The 22,270-nt window shown below is 34.2% G+C and overlaps 2 protein-coding genes across 3 annotated transcripts; one reads left to right on the top strand and one right to left on the bottom strand.

Moving 5' to 3' along the window:
- Nucleotides 1–1,507: 1,507 nt before the first annotated feature.
- LOC126825054 (resistance to inhibitors of cholinesterase protein 3) lies at nt 1,508–10,032 on the bottom strand. 2 transcript variants are annotated; one of them, XM_050554490.1, is made up of 6 exons: nt 9,852–10,032; nt 9,021–9,097; nt 7,484–7,627; nt 6,299–6,410; nt 4,112–4,389; nt 1,508–3,426 (listed from the first exon to the last, which is right to left on the bottom strand). In XM_050554490.1, exons 1-6 carry the CDS (start codon nt 9,988–9,990, stop codon nt 3,049–3,051), a joined length of 1,128 nt encoding a protein of 375 aa, XP_050410447.1. In that variant the 5' UTR covers nt 9,991–10,032; the 3' UTR covers nt 1,508–3,048. The 2 variants fall into 2 exon arrangements, with proteins under 2 accessions (XP_050410447.1, XP_050410446.1); XM_050554489.1 differs by having other exon boundaries at nt 6,221–6,410.
- A 97-nt stretch (nt 10,033–10,129) lies between these two features.
- Nucleotides 10,130–21,768, top strand: LOC126825053 (CCR4-NOT transcription complex subunit 11). Its single transcript, XM_050554488.1, has 12 exons — nt 10,130–10,269; nt 11,638–11,743; nt 12,210–12,344; nt 12,754–12,870; nt 13,504–13,557; nt 14,034–14,146; nt 15,321–15,474; nt 18,409–18,615; nt 19,332–19,411; nt 19,565–19,634; nt 20,325–20,480; nt 21,099–21,768. The coding sequence occupies exons 1-12, from the start codon at nt 10,232–10,234 to the stop codon at nt 21,210–21,212; spliced, it is 1,344 nt and encodes a 447-aa protein (XP_050410445.1). The 5' UTR covers nt 10,130–10,231; the 3' UTR covers nt 21,213–21,768.
- The last annotated feature ends 502 nt before the right edge of the window (nt 21,769–22,270 follow it).

Consider the following 22,270-nt stretch of genomic DNA (forward strand, 5'->3'; position numbering starts at 1 on the left):
ATGTGGTTAAACATCCTACCTTTTTGTATTGACAGGGCTAATGAAGATAGGCATAAGCCATGCATTGTGCTGTGAGTGAAATTTTTCCCTAACAACGGAGCTACAGCCTACTGTTATTTCAAAAACCAACTGTCAAGGTTTCTTTTATTTAAACGTCACAGTGTACACAGGACAATGTTTTTTTTTTGTCCCATCCAAATGACTAGACACTGTACTTGCTTGTTCCTCCACCCGGCACCACTGACAAGGGGAAACCACACAGGAAAAGTCTAAGAAAGTTATACCTCACAGTGTTTTAATATGGTAAATTTGAACATTGTTAATAAGTTGCAGGATGCGCTGTAAATATAGATATGTGGGTCATACACATTAAAAAGTATTGTTGAAAATATTTATCTGGTTTTCTACATCCTTAAAGAGATTACTGAGGTGATTTCCTTATTGACATTTGTGTTATAATATATGTATTTAAAAAAAACCCCCAAAAACTGACTTTTCAAAACTGTATGAACCCTAATGAACTGAATTAAAAAATAGAATAAATTATGAAAACAGTTCATTAACATTATGAACACAATTCAATAAATTATGAATACAATTCAATAAATTAAGAATACAATTTAATAAATTAAGAATACAATTCAATAAATTATGAATAAAATTCAATAACATTAATAGATTATGAATACAATTCCATAAATTATGAATACAATTCCATAAATTATGAATACAATTCCATAAATTATGAATACAATTCCATAAATTATAATGTTCATACAATACGTAAAATTCAACTAGTTATAAGTTAGATACTCTATATTTTTTTATCACTGAAATAACAAGAGTATCCTATAATTCAACCTCTATATAAACTATCTGAATACAATCTGATATTATTAAAAAAAAATCTTCTGTACATTTGATATGGCTAAGATCAAAACCATCATGGCTAAATCTACTTAAATAGGCATTATTCCTTTGAAGATCATGGCCGGTCGGTACAAAACAATGATTTTGTTTTTATATATGCTGTGATCTGACTGACTATACGGATCAAAAGGTGGTGTCAAAATTAGGTGTTCTAAGCAGAACAGTGAAATATAGATATTTTAAGATTAATTAAGAGCTATACACAGTATAGCTTATAGCTGTTTTCAATGAGTTCATCAAACCTAAAGTGGTGGACACACTAGCCGAATGATTCGGCCGAATCAATCGGCGTCGAAATTTCTATTCGGCCGAATGATTCGCCCGAATCAAACAGGTTTGATATATTCGGCCGAATTATATTCGCCTGGTGTGTCCGCTTCGCCGAAGCATTCGGCCGAATATAGAATTCATTAGCCAATCACCACTCATATCGAGAGGTCACATGATAGATTGAAGACATAGACGCCGCCATGTTTAATCATGTGACGTGAAAGGTGATGCAATCGACAGGTTGAATCGGGCGAAGCATTCGGCTAGTGTGTCCACCCATTCGGCTAGTGTGTCCACCGCTTTAGTGGAATTTCGCTGGTGAAAAATACCTACTTTCAAGAAGGCCAGTACTTGGTTGGATTATTTGGTCATTCTACGGAAATGTTCCGAAATATTATTAGATAGTGTCTGAAAAATGTAAATGACAATCAGTGCCTTTAATTGGTTGTTCACATACTGCAATGCTAATACTATAAGATATGTAAAAAAAGATAAAACACACTTGTACTAAATACAACAAACTTTGGGAATTCATAAGACACATGTAAACAAAAAAGTTTAAAAAAAAAAAAAAACATACACGAGACAGAGTTGTTTCTGAGCATCATTTAAATTACATAAATATACTAATAAATAAATTACAAATTAAAATAAACAATAAATAAATAAATGACAAACACTCTTATTTACAGATACATAGGTAAAATATTCATGCATAAATATAGTGAGATTCTTGTAACATACAGTAGATCTGGATTTTGATACCAGATTCCTAGACACCTTATTATATCATTATGAATTAAAAATTATTCTATATGACTAAAAACGCTTGAATCAAACACAAAAGTCCTAGTCAAGAGGTTTTCAGTCTACACAGAAGCTTATCTTTGATGAATAATCACAATTAAGTAGTGTAACACAAGTTTGAATGTAATTAAGAAGATAACTCCAGAATCTGTGATAGAAAAAAAAAATCCCATGCTACTACCTTTTTTAAATGTTCCATTGAAATATGTGTCATGTTTTGTGTTCAAATGCTTTAAACATCAAAATGCTGATGGCAAAATAATGTTCAAAATTTGTGTTGTGAACCTTAAGCCTCAATAAACTATACCACCAGGTTTTAAACAATGCCACCATGTTTCAAACAATCCATGGAGAATTTCAGGAATATGAGTAGGTATAAAACCCCCAAATTCAAATTAGAAATGGAAAAGATCTGTACTTCAATAGTAGACCTATTCATCCTTGAACAATTTAAAAATTCCATAGAGAGTCTCATGAATCTAAACATAAATAACCAGGGAGCAACTGGGAAGGAGGAGATAAGCTTCATCTGTGGACAATTCCTGCTAGTATTAAAAAAAAAAATCCTTCAGAATCACTGTGGACGGACCGCGATATACATCAATGTATGTAGGCATCAAAAACTAAATAAAGCGGTCGGGTATGTCCATAAAACATAAGAATGATCAATTATTGCACAAATAACAGAACAAATTAAAATAAACATTAAAAACACAATACCATTCATATCAAGTGGACAGATTTCCTAAAATAGGTCTTAGGTAATAGCTGACCTAAGATCACTTGTTTATTGCGGTATTAATGTTGAAGATTGCCCCAGTCACAATGAAATTGAACTGATAAAAAAAAACACTGACAAGTTTTCACACGAAAAATAAATATAAACAGTAGACAAGCCACATTGTGTGCAGAATAATTGAGTGAAAATTGACCAACTATTTTTATTTTGATTGTTTGAGTAAAGACGAAATATAAACTGATTGACATTACAACTGATCTTGGAGTTCATTTCATCACTTTGTTTGGATTATCACATTTTTACTAAGGACTTGTTTCTGTTTTACGATGTCGCAGACTTGAATTCACCTCCTCTGTTTTTGCTTCAGGCAATATTTCTTCGGTAGTTCCTTCAGCTTGTTCATTGCTTGTATCAGTTACCTCCCCTTGTTCTGATTCTGGAGCCACCATGTTATTGTCTTTTTCACTGCTACATGATTCGGTAGATTCTGACTCCCTCATTTTGCTTTCAGACTCGGGTAAATCTCCTGCTCCAATATTTTCGACTTCAGAACATAACGACTGTGAGATGTCGTCTTCTGTATTATTGGAAGTGTCGCTATGACTTCCCTTTTTTCTATCAACAATTTCAAAACTAGCGAGATCAGGACTGGAATCAGAGAATATGGCACCTCTTTCACCCTGTAATCAAAAAGAAAGGTTTAGTAAAATGTTTTCACAAGTTGCTATAAGACTCAACACAAGCTAGGTCATTTTGGGACTAACATATAAGAAAACCCACAATGTTATGCAGACAACCTTACTCCTTGTTGTGACAAGCTTTGGACAGAAACAATGCCGTATGACTCTAAACTATGCAATGGTTGAGGGACCGCTAAGGCAGAAATGAAAAATATTATTTATATAGTATTTTGTGTATTAAGTTTTAAATCTAATAACATTAAATGAAAATTCTGTAGCTATATAAAATAACCAGAAACAAGCAATAAATAATAATGCCAGGCATACAGCATCTCAAAATTTTGAGAGAGAGCAATATCCCCATATTCATTGTTCATCAGTAGGTGACTTTTTCAAGGTCCACTGTTGGACAATTTTAAGAGCATTTAAGAGAGCAAGTCAGTCAACTTTCAATCACTGTTTATAAGACATATCTTTGATTCAGAAACACAAAACATTTCACATAGTTTCTTATCCGATACATTAAAACAACAAAAGTTTTATAAAGGGCTATGCTATATTTTAGTTAAAATAAGGCGAACAATTTTCAGTAAATTTTTAACTTAAGTCTGAGAATGCTTTGTGAACTCGGGGCTTGGTTAGTAAGCCAGCGCCTCATTGAGACACTGAGTTAATTATAACTTACATCATTGTTGACATCTGGACTAGGGGATTCTTGTGATGATTTGTCAGATTTTTCATCCGATGTTTCAACATTATTTCCATCCAATGTTTTATCTGTTTTTTCAGCTGTACATTTGGCTGCTTCTTGGGCTGATTCCTTCATCGCATCTTGTAAATCCGGGTCAGAAGCTGCTACATCATCAACCTTTGTAGAAACGGCTTGCATCGCTCGTAAAATACTGGACATTTGAGCTTCTGTCTCCTCTAGTCGTTTCTGTAAAGCTTTCATTTCAACACTTGCTATAAATATAAAAATATTAAAAGATTATTTGACAGATTGTTTAGAACACATATTGTTTTGGAAATTAACCTACTTTGAAATTGTGATTATTTTTTCTAATTTGCAGAAATGAACAAGAAGACTCAGTTATAAATATCCTGCACACATCCATATTGAAAGTTATGTAAAATATGTTTCTATAGTAACACAAAATTAATTTAATTTGAGGAATATTCAAGTAGCAAAAAGGTTATTGGGTGTACAAAGTTTGATAAACATAAACTGCTCCAGAAGCAAAACCGACAAAAAAGGACTGACGCAGTCCAAATCAAGATCCCTTTCTTAACTTTGTTTGACACAGAATAATAAGAACAATAACACAACTTAGGAACTTGTTCACAACTTGAAATCTGTTCTTACAAAATATGAACATGTTGGTACTGTATGAAATAGAAATATTTATTGATTTTTTTAGGGAAACCAATTTTGTTACAATTTCAGACCCTCAGACTCAAAACAGTTAAGTGAGGATATAGAAAGCAGATTGATAATTGTCATTACCCTAAACACATACTTGATCATGATACATTTGGTTATTGTTTTAGTGGGTAGGAGTGTTTGTAGGGGAGGTAATATTAAACAATAAGACTAGAGTTGATTATGGTCTGGATAGGTTAATTAATTTCTAATTAATATTTTAGATAACATTTCAGGCCTAAAGAAAGACCTGTAATAGACAGATTTAGCTCTTGCATAATGTATGTTTAAAGTATAACTGAAATGAAATGAAATGGGGTTTAACGCCCTACTTTGCTGCATCTAAAGTCACTACAACTCAGGCATCATTTAGTTGTGCTGTTTTCTATGGTTCTCAACGAATTTGAATAGTTTTCCAACAATGGTTTGAAACTAAACATGAAATACAGAAACTCCTACTAATACAGCACAATGATACCCAAGTTGTAGTGAGTGTTACTACTCCATATATATGTAAAGAAAACAAAAATGTGAATTGAAATTAATGTGAATGGTAACAGATTACATTTAATACAGGGTTTCTCCCTCACATTAATTACATGTTATACGGTAGTATATTTTCATGCACAGAATTCTAGAGCAGTGCGTTGGCTCAGTTTGTGAAGAGCTGGCGCCCTAATCAGAAGGTCCAGGGTTCGATTCCGGAGTTGGTCGATATAGTACATCAGGATTTTCTAGAGTGGTGTCAATGGTGTAGAATGAAGTGCCTAGCAACGAACAGTGTATAGTTGTTTGGATGGGACAAAAAACAAGGTCCTGTGTATATGTTGGCATGCACATAAAAGAAGCATTGGCAGTTAGAATGTGAAATAAGGGTAGCCCATAGATGCAGAATGAAGTGCCTAGCAACAAACAGTGTATAGTTATTTGGATGGGACAAAAAACAAGGTCCTGTGTACATGTCGGTGTGCAGATAAAAGAAGCTTTGGGAATTGGAATATGAAATAAGGGTAGCCCATAGCACTGCTGTCCTAGCAAAATTTCCATCATAGCACACTGCATGGCATATGCCTGTCTTCATTAGCCCCATTGGTGCAGAACAGGAGGATGTAAAACCCCATTTCATTTCTTAGGCTGAGTAATGAAACAAGAAACCCCATTGGGTTTGGTGGGCACATACAACTCCTTGTCATAATCGTAAATAATGGTGAGACTGAGCTCAATCGCTAGTAGAGATGAGGATATAAAGTAACAGAAATTTCAGTAAACAAGACAGTTAAAAGATTTAAATGATAAAACAAATACACAACACCAAATAGGGTTACTGTAAAAGACTCGGTGGATTAAAGACAATCCACCTGGATGTCAACTCACTGATATTTTTATCATCAGCTTTAACAAGGAGTTTTTCTAATTCATTATTTTTCTGGCGTTTCATGAATTCTTCCATACTTGCATTGCAGTCATGTGGATTTGTTGCATCAAATGTTGGTGTTTCCTTTTGAAGATAATCAGCCAATGCATTTTCAGACCCCGATTCTTCTTCAGATCTTTTATTGAACACCTGAAAAATAAATCAAAGAGATTATAAGGCTCCTCACTGTTCATACTTAGCTATGGTTGTAACAGTCATATTACATATATTCATATTTAAACATATATTATGCAAGAGCTAAATCTGCCTACTGCAAGTCTTTCTTTAGGCCTGAAATTATATCTAAACTATTAATAAGACATTAATCAACCTATCTAGATGGCATCGCTAGCCTGCGATCTGTAGTGGATTATGAGCCGATTTACTGCATAAATGGATAATCAAGACTATGCTGTTTATCGTACTGACTTTAGTAATGATGATCAAGGCTAGTCGGAAATTTCAACCGCTTAGTTCTCGGTTCATAGTGGATCAATTTGAATGAAATTTTCAGCAAATTGCCTTTACAATTGTCTAGTTTTTAACTATTATAGTGAGAACTGCCAACTCGTTATCTAATCTCCCATAATGTATCTTTAAAGTGGCAGATCGTCATTAGAGAGATTCTGAATCCCTTGCAAACTACATCGGTCGAAAATGGTTAAATTTTATTCAGTATTCATAAAGATAATTTGATGAATTGAACATTTTTCAACATTCAACACCCTCTGCATAAGACCTATATGTATTAGTGCCAGCCCCAGGTAAAATAATTAATTGACAGGTTTGGATTATATATTGTCCGAAAAATGCATGAATGAGATCGGCAAAAAATTTAGAAGCAGACTGTAAATAAATACATTATCAAATGATAAACCTGACTGGAAATTAAATGGGATTTAATGTCCTACTTTTCTCCACTGACTAGACTATGCAGTGTGCTATTTCGAAATTCCAACTGTCAAGGGTTCTTTTACATCACATGCACACCAATGTGTACATGGGACCTTGGTTTTCCGTTCTTTCCGAAAAACTATACATTGTCCTACACCACCTACATGCACAAGAGGGAACGACACTGGAAAATCACAATGAACTTTCCCGACCAACACGTGAATCCAAAAAAGGACCTCCAGGTTAGTTAGCCAATGTAATACTCACTGAGCCACCATGGTGTATACTAGCAATTCGGAACAGTTTTTGTACATGTATAGGATGCTTACCTTTACTAATGTATAAATAAGATAGAGAACTATTCCTACAGCATACATCGGAAGGACCACACCCATCATGCCACGCCCACCACCCTGCTGTGCTCTTTCTCTTTCCATGTCCACTGAAGCTCTTAAACCAGGAGGTGGTCCTGGCTGAAAATAAATGACATTGAAAATTTATTGATAATACAATAACAAGAAAGGGGGACCTTTCACAGACTTTGTTAGAGAACATTCTTCACAGTCTATAGTTAATATACTTGTCACTGACATCTAGATGAGCTGATGACTGCTCTTCTACTGCCATGTACAGGTTAGTTTAATGTGAGGGCAATTTCACAGCTGATATTTAAAGGAACTTTGCCACAGAGACTAAAGGTGGCAATGGCATTGTTAAAATTAGCCTTTCCCATAGGCAATTGTTAAGATGTATCTTAGTCCCAGTATCTAAGGTAATTTACTAGCACAAAGACACCAATAAATAAATCTATAACCATCTGGGCAATAAGTATTTTCAATTAATGCAGCTAGTTTTGACACTAAATATACATAAGAAAAGAAGTAAATATTGTCATTATTTTCACTGTACAGCAGAGCCTGATATTAATACTTAGTGAAATATCAACCATGAAGCCTAATCAAGCACTGTTAGTAAATCACAACTAAAATTGAACACCATCTACAATGAACTGTGATTGGATGTAAAGGGAAGTTATAATTGTTCAGGCTTTATTAAGAATGATTCCCACGTGAGTCGAAAGTGTACTTCTGAACCAGTGTTCGACACAAACGTCGGTCCGTAGGCCCATGGCCGACTAATTTATCGGAGAACTCCTGCTTGCCTATTTCACTCGGGTCCGCCGGGCCTTTGCCTTGTTATCCCGCATATTAGTGTCAACATTCTGGAAATGGTAGAACTGTCATAGAAACGAAACCTCTGAGTATCTAATAGTTTATTCGAGCGTTGACATTTATTGTTTACTTGTCATCGACATGACAGAAGCTGTAGTTTTGCCAACATTGACTCGTGTAACCAGCCTGATTTGTTACTGGGCATAGGCTATTGTGCTAACAATCTAGGGCTGGCCAAGCGAGTTTATGCCAATGCCATCGCATCAATTATCAACGTTATCGCCACACGCCAAGGTTATTTTGTAACTGTTTGAAGTTTATGTAGTTTAATAATAAAAACCCTAAATTATATAGCTATGAATAGAATTGTTTCCATTAAATTGAAATGACACATGAATTCGTTTGTGTCTTTTTTTTTTCTTTTGCAAATTACTAAACTCATAGTCCTTATGTGTCATTTGACGATGACAATTTAATACTTATAAATGCCATGTGCAGCTGCTTTATTTTTTTATGTACTTCCTTTCCTCTGATCGTTCTACACTATAATTATTATTATTGGTTGGGCCTGCATATCACTTGAAGGACCCTCATGACCATGTGTCACACAGGTCCTGCATGCCTGTGCTTGGAAAATGTTTGTTTCAAACACTGTTCTGAAAAAATCATGGTCTGTACTGTTATCAATACTTACCCTCATATGTTGTCTCCCTTCTGGTCGAGCATTGGCTCTAGCTCTTGGATCCCCACCCATTTTATGTGGTGGATATACTGAAAGATATGAGAAAGTAATAAAATTTCTACTATAACAATGTACCGGTATTTCTAAGAACAAACCTCACCATGGATGCTTCCCTTTCCTTAGTCAAAACAGTATTTTTCAGAAGACAAATTAATATTAAAATCATCTGTTATTCACTAATACCGGGTAGCCTATATGTAAACCAGAATATTCACCAGTTCAATAGAAAATTTCACAATTTTCTAAAGCCTGAATCTGGACCATAGAATTTGGCTAGTAACATTTGGCAATACTGGTATCTTAAAATCATTCAAAATGATGGCTTGACAATTCTCAAGTTTGTTTTTTTTTAACAACATTTAGCTACCATATTAGGGATCCATTATCTACAATTTTAAAAACATCTTGAGAAGTGTTTTTCGGTTTAACATTTTATGATATCTGTAGCCTACAATAAAACAGTCATATAATTATAGAGATTATTATAATAATATTATTACATTTACTGTACACTGTGAATATACAGTACAGTGTACCATATTTTTAGTCATGACATTAATCAATTGTGAACAGTCTATCCAATAGGCCTATACAAATTTTACTTAAGTGTTGACCACAATATTGAAATATTAATAATAAATTTCTCATACTCTAACAAAACAGATACAAATTATATAATATTTAAAACTGTGACAGAATTGGCGTTAAATATCTCGCTCGTGGGAGTGACTTTTCCTGATCTCAACTGTCAAAAACCAAAACTCTTGTAAATGCAAAACTTACACGGCGTTTCTTCTCCTGATTCATGAGTTTTATGCATCCCGAAAGCCCTTAAAACAATAGGATGCATAAACCTTGGGTAAAGAATGGCAAAACATCCAACAATTATCGCTAAAACCCCGACGGTTTTAATCGTCGACATTTTGATGGCTTCAGTTCAGAAATCTCAATCTCGCCTAGGTCACGTGATCAATAGTAAACACATAAATAAATCGTTAATTATGACCACATTAGAAGCGTTAGACTAACACGAACGATCGGGTCCATTAGATATTTCCATTGTTATTAAATAATAAATATTTGAATAAGCACTACAAACAACTGACATAATTAAGTCGACAGCAAAACTGTTGTTATTCACAATTTCTCGCGTGACGTTAAAAATGGCGCTCCCCTTGAAAGAACTTGCTTCACTTTTAAGGTGATTATTTTCGCTGTTTTCTTATCGAAATTACAATTTTTCAAAGAGATTGATTTCTCACAATTCTAGTAAAACATTTCTGCTCAAAACAGACACCTAAAATGTTAAAAACCATGCTTGTAGAGTAAAGAAATGCATATTGTTGGTTTATTTTCTCTTTGTAAAACGAAAGAAGAAAATGCCTTAATTAAATGGGGTCGGCCTACCGGTAGGCCAAAATGCAGGACATGTATTGTGATAGTTCTTTATTTGAACAGTCATGTGATAGACAACTGTGACTTATAATATCACATATCAGACCAGTATAATCCCTGAGAGTTCTTAGCAATTGAGCAAATTAAAAAAAAAAAACAAAAAAAACAAAAACAAATGTACCATATCATTCATTTATTGACTTCAACGTAGCCTAGCTATATTAAACCAAATTAGGGTAGGGCAGAACTAGAAGCCAAACAAATTCTAATGATTTCTGATAATTGAATATTGGTTTGTTACACTAAATCAGTTTTTAATGTCTTCTAAATGCTTTCATTACTGACAGCAGAAAAAATATGTGACAACCCATATTTGGACCAGACAACTCAGACGATTTGTTGCCTGGTAACCTATCTTTATAATTAACTTTTGTTTTCAACTGCTCAGTAGGTGAGTCCCAGAATTCCATACACCCCTCACAAAAAGCCTGACTAAACACTAAACAGACCATTTAAAGAATAAAAAAACGAAATGTGAGGAACTGCTACATTTGTTGTAGTAGGGGGGGACTATAAATTATTTTTTACGTCCACTTGCATGAGTGTTCACTGGGTAATACAAGATTTTAGGTACCGGTACCAAACTTATTGACAAAATAAGGCAAATTTCAGGAGGCGGACCACCGCTGTGAAACTGCAACATATTAGCTTGATGATGTATAATCTGCTTTGTAATAATCATGTTCAACATTTTTTTTTCTTTTTTTTTTGTACGATATTGCCTAGGTGTGGGGTTTGTTTAGGAAATTATCATACAAAGATGCCACCATATGTATCTGTTTTGTTTCTAGTTGTGTTTGGTACCTTGTTAGAAGCTGTTTAAGGGTAGTTTATATACTCTTTAACACAATGAACAAATTCCCAAGTGCACGTATTTGGGAACTGAGTATTTCGGAAATATGACAAATTAGCTTTACCCCCTTGTTGTAGCTCCATAATCTATTCAAAGCTAGTTCATTGATCGTCAGTAGAAATAAAAGACAGAAAAGAAGATTACACGAAGCACATATTGCAGTTTGTAACGGATGAAAAATATGTCCCCTCACCCTCTTGCTAAAGGGAATTGTTATTTCATTTGTATTATATGTATGTATAATGTATCTCCTTCTTTTAGTGTGCTATCTGAAGATGCCACACAGACTCAAACATTTGAAGCATTATCCACCAGTTTTCACCATTATTTTACAAAACAAGACCATTTCAAAGTTGGATCAGCAATAGTAAGTACATATGATATGTCACCTGGTATGGCTACATGTACATTCATGTATTAAGTAAACTATCCCCAAGAAGTAAGGCACCTCTCACAGACATTGTCAGGCGCAAATTCATGCATTGTTAGACACAATCCCTCTAGTGCCTGTCATTATGTCAGACACAGATTTGTCCTTTTGTCTGTACTTTTTTTTATTGATATTATTAATATATGCTGGATACGATATTCAAAATGTCAGATACTAGTTCAATAATGCCTGATATTTTGCCAGGTAAATTTAAAATCATCATTTCGAAACCCGACTATTAATAATAACTACCAGTATTGATTTTTTAAGTACAGTACAGTAATAAGATAGCGATTACTGTATGATTATTTGTCTTATGAATTATGGATTCCAATTCACATGTCAATCAAAACTCAGTATTTAATTGATCGCAGTAATATTGATCATATTTTGTATGTTTCAGGTGTTATTGTTACAGAACCGTGATTTATTGCCCCACCCCACTCAGAAACTAGCTGCAATTTATCTCTTGTATGATATGTATAAAACAGACAATGTTTCAGTTAATCCATTTGCACCTGTATTTATTCATCTTTTGGTATGTATAACAACTTGATATTATTTACTTACAACAATTGAAAGGAGAAATAATTGTATAAAGTCTAATAAAGTTATTAAAATCACTAAGGAAGTTGTCCATGCCTTTCTGCAATATTTATAAACTTGAGAATTTTAACACAAGATTTAGTCAGTACCTGACATTATTATAACATACTTCGAACAGTATGATTTTTGTGTAATGAGATAGGGAGTTCATCAGAATAACTTCTTGAATCTTGGTTTCTCCACATGAGATTTATGGGAATAATGTCTCCATTAGCCCTTTCGGTACATTAAAGTAGTATGGTTATAACCCCATAACCCCATTTTATATATATATTTATTCTAATGTTTTCAAAGCCATTTCCTTAAATGATTATTTATTTTTTATTATTTGGATGTTGTAGAATCCACCAAGTGATAAACCTGATGCTGGGCAGTATGATCTACACTGGGCAATACCAGCCATTTCTCCACCTGAACGCATATTTTTATCACAACTTATTACTAGTCCTACCAAAGATGTAAGTGAAAAACTTTCAGTATCTACCTTTTAAATCAGAAATAGAGAAGAGTATGCATCAGACCCAGATCATCCAGTGGAAGAAGATCAAGCAAATTTGATGTACTATAAACACAAAGACTAAATAAACTTATTAAATGGAAGACAAAACTACTTAACAAAATTGTCGAAGTATACTTAGTGTTTTTGACTAAAATCATTGATTTAGAACTTAAAATGTTGGTTAACTAGCTTAGTGCCTGTTCTCCAGCGGAGCTAACTGTAGACAGACAGCCTAAGTTTAGTATTGGGGCAGCAGTTGTATAGTAGTTAGGGAACTGAACACTTGAGGATTGTATTGTCATAGGTAACAACTGCAGGGATGACACTTAAAATGTTGCCTAGTAATAGGATGGACTGAAAAACCAAGGTTTGCATTTTTACAGTGTACAGATTGGCATAACCATAAAAGGCAGAGTAGGCAGAAACAAAGTCCTCCTTGGCATAGAAAAAATAACTGTTTATGTATTTTGCTTCTAAAAATGGCAGGCATCAAACTCCATTAGTTTTGTTTTAAATTATTTGTGACATGACATTGAATGGTAGATATTTTTAGACATTATTGATGGTATATAAATCTGTGTCTGTTTTGTAGATGTTCAAGAAAACCTGTACACAGATATTACAGATGGATGTTAATTCACAACCAGTATGTATATATTTTATTTATACTATCTCTAGGTTATATGATCTAGGCTGACTTTGAACAACTTTTATTGGACAATGGAAGGGAATATATTGGACACTGTTGACCTTCAGAATTGAAAAAGCATTGAAGGATTTTCAGTTTAGTTTTCCTCAATGATATTATGGGGAGTTTGGAGTTATCGTTCATTTTAAAAGTTCTTTAGCATAATATTTGGCCAAACATATGCATGGCCACACAATTCAATTGTTTTGATCAATAGCCTTACTTGAGCAAAATAAAAAAGAAATTAAAAAAAATAATAATTTAAAAACTGAACATTTTTGAGCTAAAAACATTTGAGAAGAGCGATGTATCTGATTGTTTTTCCTCAAGACGTAGCAAACAGGATTTAGTAGGTGATCCTGTGGAAGCATTCATTCAAATTGGTGTGGCCTTAATTTTGAATCTGTATTTAACTTTTATTGTTATTTTTATAGTGTGATATCAGTGGTCTACAGGTGAATCTAGTAGAAAAACAATCAGAGTTATCTCACTTTTCTAAAGCTGCCATGCCATGTGTTATACCAGATCCTGATAATAAACCATCCAGGTAAAATACTGTAAAACCACTAACTAATTTGTCAAGATGTTAATGTGACCTGAAACCGGTCAACATGCGTGCATATTGAAAAAGAGAGAGTTTAACGTCCACTCGACTCTGTCATTTTGTGACTAACATCTAGTTCAATTTTATTTCAACAATAGGGGTCTTTAGCTGTGGGAGGAGACTGGAGGACCCAGGATGGAAGGCAACACTATACTCCTTGTCACGTACAACTGGGGAATCAAATTCACGGCAGTTGACTAAATGACAGACCTTATGATACAACGCGCACACGCTAACCTTTCGGCCATCCACCCGCCGAAACAGGAGAGAACTGCATAAATAAATTAATGCGATAATTGATAGGTCGTATTTGATATATCAATTTATAGGTCACACTAATTTAATAATAATAATAATAATAATTGATTTATATAGCGCCAACAATTCAACTCAGCCAGCTGAGTCTTATGACTTAAACAGAAGGAATGAATACAAATCAAACATTTTTTATATTTTTGTATTAAAGTAGATGTCACCTGTGGTTTTCTTGCTCTACACTTTGACCTTAAGATATGCATTTGATTGTATTGACTTTATAAACTTTCTCAACAAAAAAATGAATAAATTATTTTAGCTGTTAGTTTGAAGATATTTTCCCTGTTACTTTGAAAATATTTTTCCGGTTACTTTGAAAATATTTTTCCAATATGTTTCATTTTATGTGTCTTATTTTGTATTTAGAGAGAACTGCATAAATAAATTAATGCGATAAGTGATAGGTCGTATTTGATATATCAATTTATAGTTCACATTAATTTAATAATAATAATAATAATTGATTTATATAGCGCCAACAATTCAACTCAGCGAGCTGAGTCTTATGACTTAAACAGAAGGAATGAATACAAATCAAACATTTTTTTTATTTTTGTATTAAAGTAGATGTCACCTGTGGTTTTCTTGCTCTACACTTTGACCTTAAGATATGCATTTGATTGTATTGACTTTATAAACTTTCTCAACAAAAAAATGAATAAATTATTTTAGCTGTTAGTTTGAAGATATTTTCCCTGTTACTTTGAAAATATTTTTCTGGTTACTTTGAAAATATTTTTCTGGTTACTTTGAAAATATTTTTCCAATATGTTTCATTTTATGTGTCTTATTTTGTATTTAGTTTTGAACAGTTTAATAAACCAGGAATGATTAATCCCGATGTTCAGAGACAGACTATCGAGAAATTACTGACTGGTCCAAATCCTCCTGTCGAAAACTCTATGAGACCAGAATTTATACGACTAGCACCACCTTTACATATTGCAGAAGATGAAGTAAGTTGTTGGCCAGTTTGGTGCATGAGGCAATGTATGCCTAGAAATTCTAGATGACATTACCTAGATGCTTTAGTAGCAAACAAATTTGTTGCTGGAACCAGGGATCTTAATCGGCTGTATTTTGTCAGCTTTAGCCGTCTGAAATTCAATCAAGCCGATTGGTAAAACAATGAACTGGCCACTATGGTATCATAAATCAATCTACTTTCTGCTAAATTACAACGGGTTAATTATTACTTCTTAATACAGAAGTCAGTCAACTTGCTTGTCGGCTACAATAACAGTCATACCTTAGTAAGAATCGGCCATGTGGTTCATAATTCGAGTAATTAGCACAAGTAATGGTAATTTTGATAATCCGGTAAAAAAACAAAACAAGCTGCTGATTATTCATAACAGGTTCAGTAAATTCCCTTGAGGAAATAGGCAATCAAAGAAAGACGATCTCGAAATGGATTGTGCATCTATCGCACGCCTTCGACTCTCCATATGAATTGCAGGTGTACCGGTACATATTAAAATAATAATTGGATCATAATTTAATGGTTTCACTGACCAGTTGTTAGTTAAAGATACATTATGGGAGATTTTTATAGAGAATTGGCCATTCTTGCTATAACAGTTCAAAAGTAGATGATGAAAGAAGAATATATTTAAAATTTCAGTCAAATTACTTTATTCTGAACATAGTTATCATCGTTGTAATATTTGACTAGAAATGGTAGTGAAATGTGCTTTCACCTTGGGCGATCGTTTGATTGACAGCCGTTAACTCCACCTACATATCTCGATTATCAAGTAAAGTTTTCAATGGCATGCGGAAACCATCTACAGCGGCCTCGCTAAGTACACTCTATCATTTAGCCTCGATCTAACTGACGCATTCTCATCAGGATGCGCCATATTTGAATTAATTAATAAGTCAAATCCTATTTAAATCCGAGCTGTAGCCGAGCCATCCGTGGGTCTACAGAGTTGATTTTGGGCTTGTTGTTTAAATAAAGATCTAATTTATAATTTCTATAACATCTGAAGCCTAAATTAAGACTTGCAATAATCAGATTTTGGTCTTGCATAATGTATGTTTAAATTTAAATCTTAGTTGAATATAATCCTCGGACAGAACAACGAATACACCGAGAAACAATCATTAATAATAGATTATGAATCTCCAATGCTGAATCTCCGATGACACGTGACATCAGTTGGAATTAGGTGAATGAACCTGCAATACTAGTTTTTGTTTTAAATAGTGTTTACCGTTCTGATTTTTTATTTTATACACATGCTGACAGAGGTGTTAATTTTTAAAATATTGTCATTATTAACATTGAATGCTATATGGCATAGTCGTATGGAGTTTAATTTAAAAGCCATTTCAGTTATGGTTGTCACATGATCACTGTGCCGTGTGTCTATCATTTGGTAGCCTATCAATTTCTGTATTATATTTAAGAAATGTGAGGGTTTGTAAGATTTGTTAAGTTTGTTGATGACCACTTGACTTGATGTCCGGCTTAATGTCCACTTCCTCCTAGGGTGATATCGCAGACGTTTGACCACTTGACGTGATCTTATAATGTCCACATCCATCTTGGGTGATATCACAGACAATATAGATGACAACAATATAGTATGTTTTTACACTGTGCAAAGGCTGGATGCTGTATTTTTTTTTATAAATTGATAACAATATTGCTACTTTAATAAATTATTAGCTCGATAATGGCACCACCCACCTGACATATATACTCTTCAAAAAAAGTAGGGGATATTGAAATACAAATACCTATACAGGTTGTGATATGATAAATAGTCTTGGACACTTGACATGCTTTGAGAGTATGTTCACAGATGAAGAACTTGTCGCCCCAACAGAACCATTGAGCTGCATGTGCGACACACAATAGCGCCATACACGTGGGAGGGGTTCATTGTCAAATTTGACACTTCAAAGAAGGGTTGATGAAAACTGACGCTTGCTGGTTTATCATATCCATGTTTGCTTTCCTATCGGTTCCTGCATAAGATTTACTGTTTGGCCTATCTTTGCTTTAGTGTGTTACGTTTAATTTGATTGGGAGACGTGTTCGTCGACGTTAACGTCGTCAACCGACAACACTGCAAGAATTGGCCGTGGCACTGCAAGAGGAGTGGGTCAGATTGCCCCAATTCGTGATTGGATGGTTGATTAGAGCATGCCACGACGAATTGCTGAATGTCTGAGGATTGGTGGAGCAATTACTCATTATTAAGATTCAGTATAAAGTTCTGTCATTAGTGTATCAATGTCAAAATAATCTTGCTCCCTTATATTTGTCTGAACTTTTGACAAACTATAAACCCAAACGTGCGCTAAGGTCGCTTGGCAAAAATATACTTGCTGTTCCCAAAACAAAACTAAAACAATTTGGTGATAAAAGTTTCAGTGCTGCTGCACCTCGCCTTTGGAATCAGTTACCAGTAAACATTAAAGAATCTCAGACTTTCACAATCTTTAAGTCACAACTAAAAACTCATTTGTTTAAACTCTATTATCCAGATTAGAAACAGATTGTTTATGTGTGTTTTTAATGGCGAGAGACTCTTTAAATGTTGCGCTTTGAGCATGTGTATATGGATGGATTATTAAGCGCATTACAAATATACATTATTATTATTATTATTAAGACAAAAATCAAAAACGTCCATTTTCACTTTTGACAGTATATCTCTTTGCGAGTGAAATGGGGCCGTCAGATAAGCCGCCCATATGAACTGTTTATGTTCATGTGTAGGCAATTGGCCTGTTATTAACATACAATGGTTACCTCTAATAAAAACAGCTGTGCATTTCCGCAGTTTTGTATTGTTTCTGAATATCCCCTACTTTTTTTGAAGAGTATATTTTTTATATTAATATATTATTAACTTTGTTATAACTTGCATTAGTTGGTGTGGATGAACCCTACTGTAGGAGACTATGACATATTGTGGGATACAACAATGGGTATAACAAGTTCTACAGGCTCAAAGGTTAGAAGAATGATGGTAGAAGCTTTCCGTACCCAGTTACAGCCATCAACACAACGGGTTATACTGGCTGAACTTGAAAAAGATCCTAAATTAGTTTATCAGATTGGATTAACACCTACAAAGGTAAGATAAAAATATCTTGAACCATTTGTGTGAAGTCGATAAAGCAATCTCTTGGTAACCATGATAAACAAAATATTAACCACCCAAAGTTTATGACATGGAATATTATTAGCTTGTTCAGTAGAAATCTTTTCCTTGGCTGAACAAAAAACAGCTTTGCCAGGCAATATATTTATGCCCACCAGCAACTTTTTAAGGGTGCCTTTATGTTTTCAGAGTCGGGGGCAATAACCATGCCTAGTCTGAATTTCGATATGGTACTTCCTATTGACTAGCCAAACAAGCTAACAAGTTTGAAAGAAACTAACCTCTCAGAGTGTTTACAATGGGGGGATGTATGGCCCAATGGTTAGCACGTGCGAGCTGTGCGCTCTATCATAAGGCCTGTCATTGAGTCTACTGGCGTGGTTTCGAATCCCCGGTTGTACGTGACAAGGAGTAGGGTCGCCCGTCCAACCTCGTGAGTTTTCTCTTGGTCTTCTGGTTTCCTCTCACTGCTAAAGACCCCTACGCACAAGCGAATTATTAATATAAAATTAAACCATATGTTAGTCCCAAAATGACCTAGTTTGTGTTGAGTGGACGTTAAACCCCATCTCTCTCTCTCTTTCTCTCTCTCTCTCTCCTGTTTACAATAAATGTGAACAGGCAGGGGTGGTGGCAAATGTGGGCATATACATGTGTTGTTTTTTAAAAATTGTTTTTATTTTTTTCAGTTACCTGATTTAGTAGAAAAGAATCCTTTGATTGCAATAGAAGCTCTGTTAAAACTCATGTTATCTAATCAAATTACAGAGTAAGTATTGTCTAAACTTTAACAAAGAACACGAAAAACTAGTTATAACCATTGCTACAGGAATATTTTGGAGGTGATGCTTGAGATCTATTACAGAACGGGCTATATGCATTTCATGATATATCTAATTTTAATTTAAATTGTTTTTACCAGGTATTTCTCGGTGTTAGTTAATATGGAGATGTCTCTACATTCTATGGAGGTAGTCAACAGATTAACAACAGTAGGTATATTTTATATTATCATCAAGCTTTAAACTTACAGGTCCCAATATAATCGATTTTTAATTACAAAGAGTGGTTTGGTGTAGAAATGTAAGATATTAACGATTGTTTATCTCAAGGTGTCACAGATACACACTGGAATGATTGGGCTTCTACCTGATGTAATATTCATACAGACCAAAGTGATTGTGGTGTCACATTCATACACACCAGTCACGGTGATTGTGTTTCAACCTGGTGTCACAATCATACACACAGGAGTGATTATGCATCTACCTGGTGTCACATTCATACACACCAGTCACAGTGAATGTGTTTTAACCTGATGTCACAATCATACACACCAGAGTGATTATGTTTCTACCTGGTGTTACATTCATATTAACAATTGTTTATCGCATGGTGTCACGGATACACACCAGTGTGATTGGGCTTCTACCCGATGTCACATTCATACAGACCAAATTGATTGTGTTTCTATCTGGTGTCATATTCATACAGACCAAATTGATTGTGTTTCTATCTGGTGTCACATTCATACACACTGGTGTGATTGTGTTTCTACCTAGTGTCACATTCATACAAACTAGAGTGATTGTGTTTCAACCTGGTGTCACAATCATACACACCAGAGTGATTATGTATCATTTGCACCAGAGTGATTGTTTCTGTATAATTATATATTACAGCAAGTTGAATTACCACCTGAGTTTATACATCTGTATATATCTAACTGTATATCAACATGTGAAACAATACAAGATAAATACATGCAGAATAGACTTGTACGTCTTGTCTGTGTATTTCTACAATCATTAATACGAAACAGAACCATAGACGTCAGGGTACGTATTGTCTTTATACTATAGATATTGGGGTATGTATTGTCTTTATGCTGTAGAGGAGATCAGGGTACATAATACCTTTATACTATTTATAGATGTCATTAGACTATGAACATCTGTTCACATTTTGACTAAATATTATCTTGAAACTACTGTCATCTTGGTATATATTGTCTTCGGTTATAGTTATGTATATGCTTTAAACCAACATCAAGCTGGTTAGTTGGTTGACATTATGGCAGATTATGGGTACGCTATAACTGTCAATTCAGAACTGGCAGAACTACAGTAGTGGAGTGAATAGGAATCTAGTTCTGTCATGGCAGTCAGTCCCCAAAACAGTTACAACATGCTTTGTCATTTTGTGGTGACTCAATTGTCGTTAATGGAATTGAGAAAACTGAATTCTGGAACATTCAGTTTAGCACCTTTTATACAAACCACAGAGGATTATGTAGTAGTATCTATGGTTCCATTATGTGTATATTTTGTAATGCCATGGAGGATTATGTACTAGTATCTATGGTTCTATTATGTCTGTATTTAGTAAAGCCAGAAGATAAAGTACCAGAAGGTTCTATAATGTCTATTTTTAGTGAAATTTGTTCTTTTTTTCAGGATATTTTTATTGAAGTGCAAGCTTTTTGTATTGAATTCAGTCGGATTCGTGAAGCAGCAGCCTTATTTCGTTTGTTAAAATCGTTGGACGGAACAGATCCTCAAGTTAAATAATGATTATGAACTACTGGATTTTACAAAATTGTAGACTTGGAGATCCAATAATCAGTGGAACAAAATGTGACACCAATTGTTAAACATTGATTTGTTGTATCAAGCTGAATATTAAAAAATTCTTGAATACTGGATGTAAGAACACTTTAAACTTATCCAGGGAATGTAAAAGTGACCACACTCATTCTTAGGCATGATGTTTTTGAGGATGATCCTGCAACAAGAGGGAAGTTCTTCGGGAAGTTACATGAAACAAAAACCATTTGGTGTGTTTACTGATGAAGTTTTCTGCATTTATGTCTTGATAATCAAGAACTGTACTGAAATCCCCAGTTTTCTTGGAGTAGAATAAATTTGCTATGTGTATTGCAAATCATCATTTTGGAATTTGATAAAAAAAAATTCTGAAGTCATCCTGATCAGAAAATAGTTCTACACCATTTTAGTTGTTATAGAAAAACCATTTAGTGGATACTAACTCAGTTGTTATCATCCATACTCATTAAATATATTACACTATACAAAGTTGTTGTCTTTCATTAAAAATGATCATACTTAAAAAATGATCATACTTAAAGTAACGATGGGTCGTTGGTATTTTTTTGATAAACTTTCAAATCCACACTAATATGTACTCAGATTATTTAACATTATAAAATACCAACGCCAGATAACATCCCACCATGGATTCAATCCAATTTGCACCATAGTTTGATGAAATTTCAACATAACTTTGTAAATACTGAAAAGAATTGACAATGTAACATATTTGCAAATGGATCAAGCAAGATGTGTGTAATGTCCCTGGTTCGAATCCCAGCATTGGCCGAGAAGAACCATTGGGAATTTCATTCAATGTTCCCATTAAACCACATTTCATTCATGCATTAGTCAGGGTAGCATGCCTTGCCATTCAGATGGCACATCCACCTGGTGTATACATAAAAGAACCCTTGACAACAGAATTTTACAAAGAGTAGGTTGGATCATTGCTGTTGACCCCAACAGGCCAACACCTCTGTATGCAACAATGGATGTAGATATGTGCATTAAATTTA

This window comes from Patella vulgata, chromosome 6, assembly GCF_932274485.2.
Source record: "Patella vulgata chromosome 6, xgPatVulg1.2, whole genome shotgun sequence".
NCBI lineage: Eukaryota > Metazoa > Mollusca > Gastropoda > Patellidae > Patella > Patella vulgata.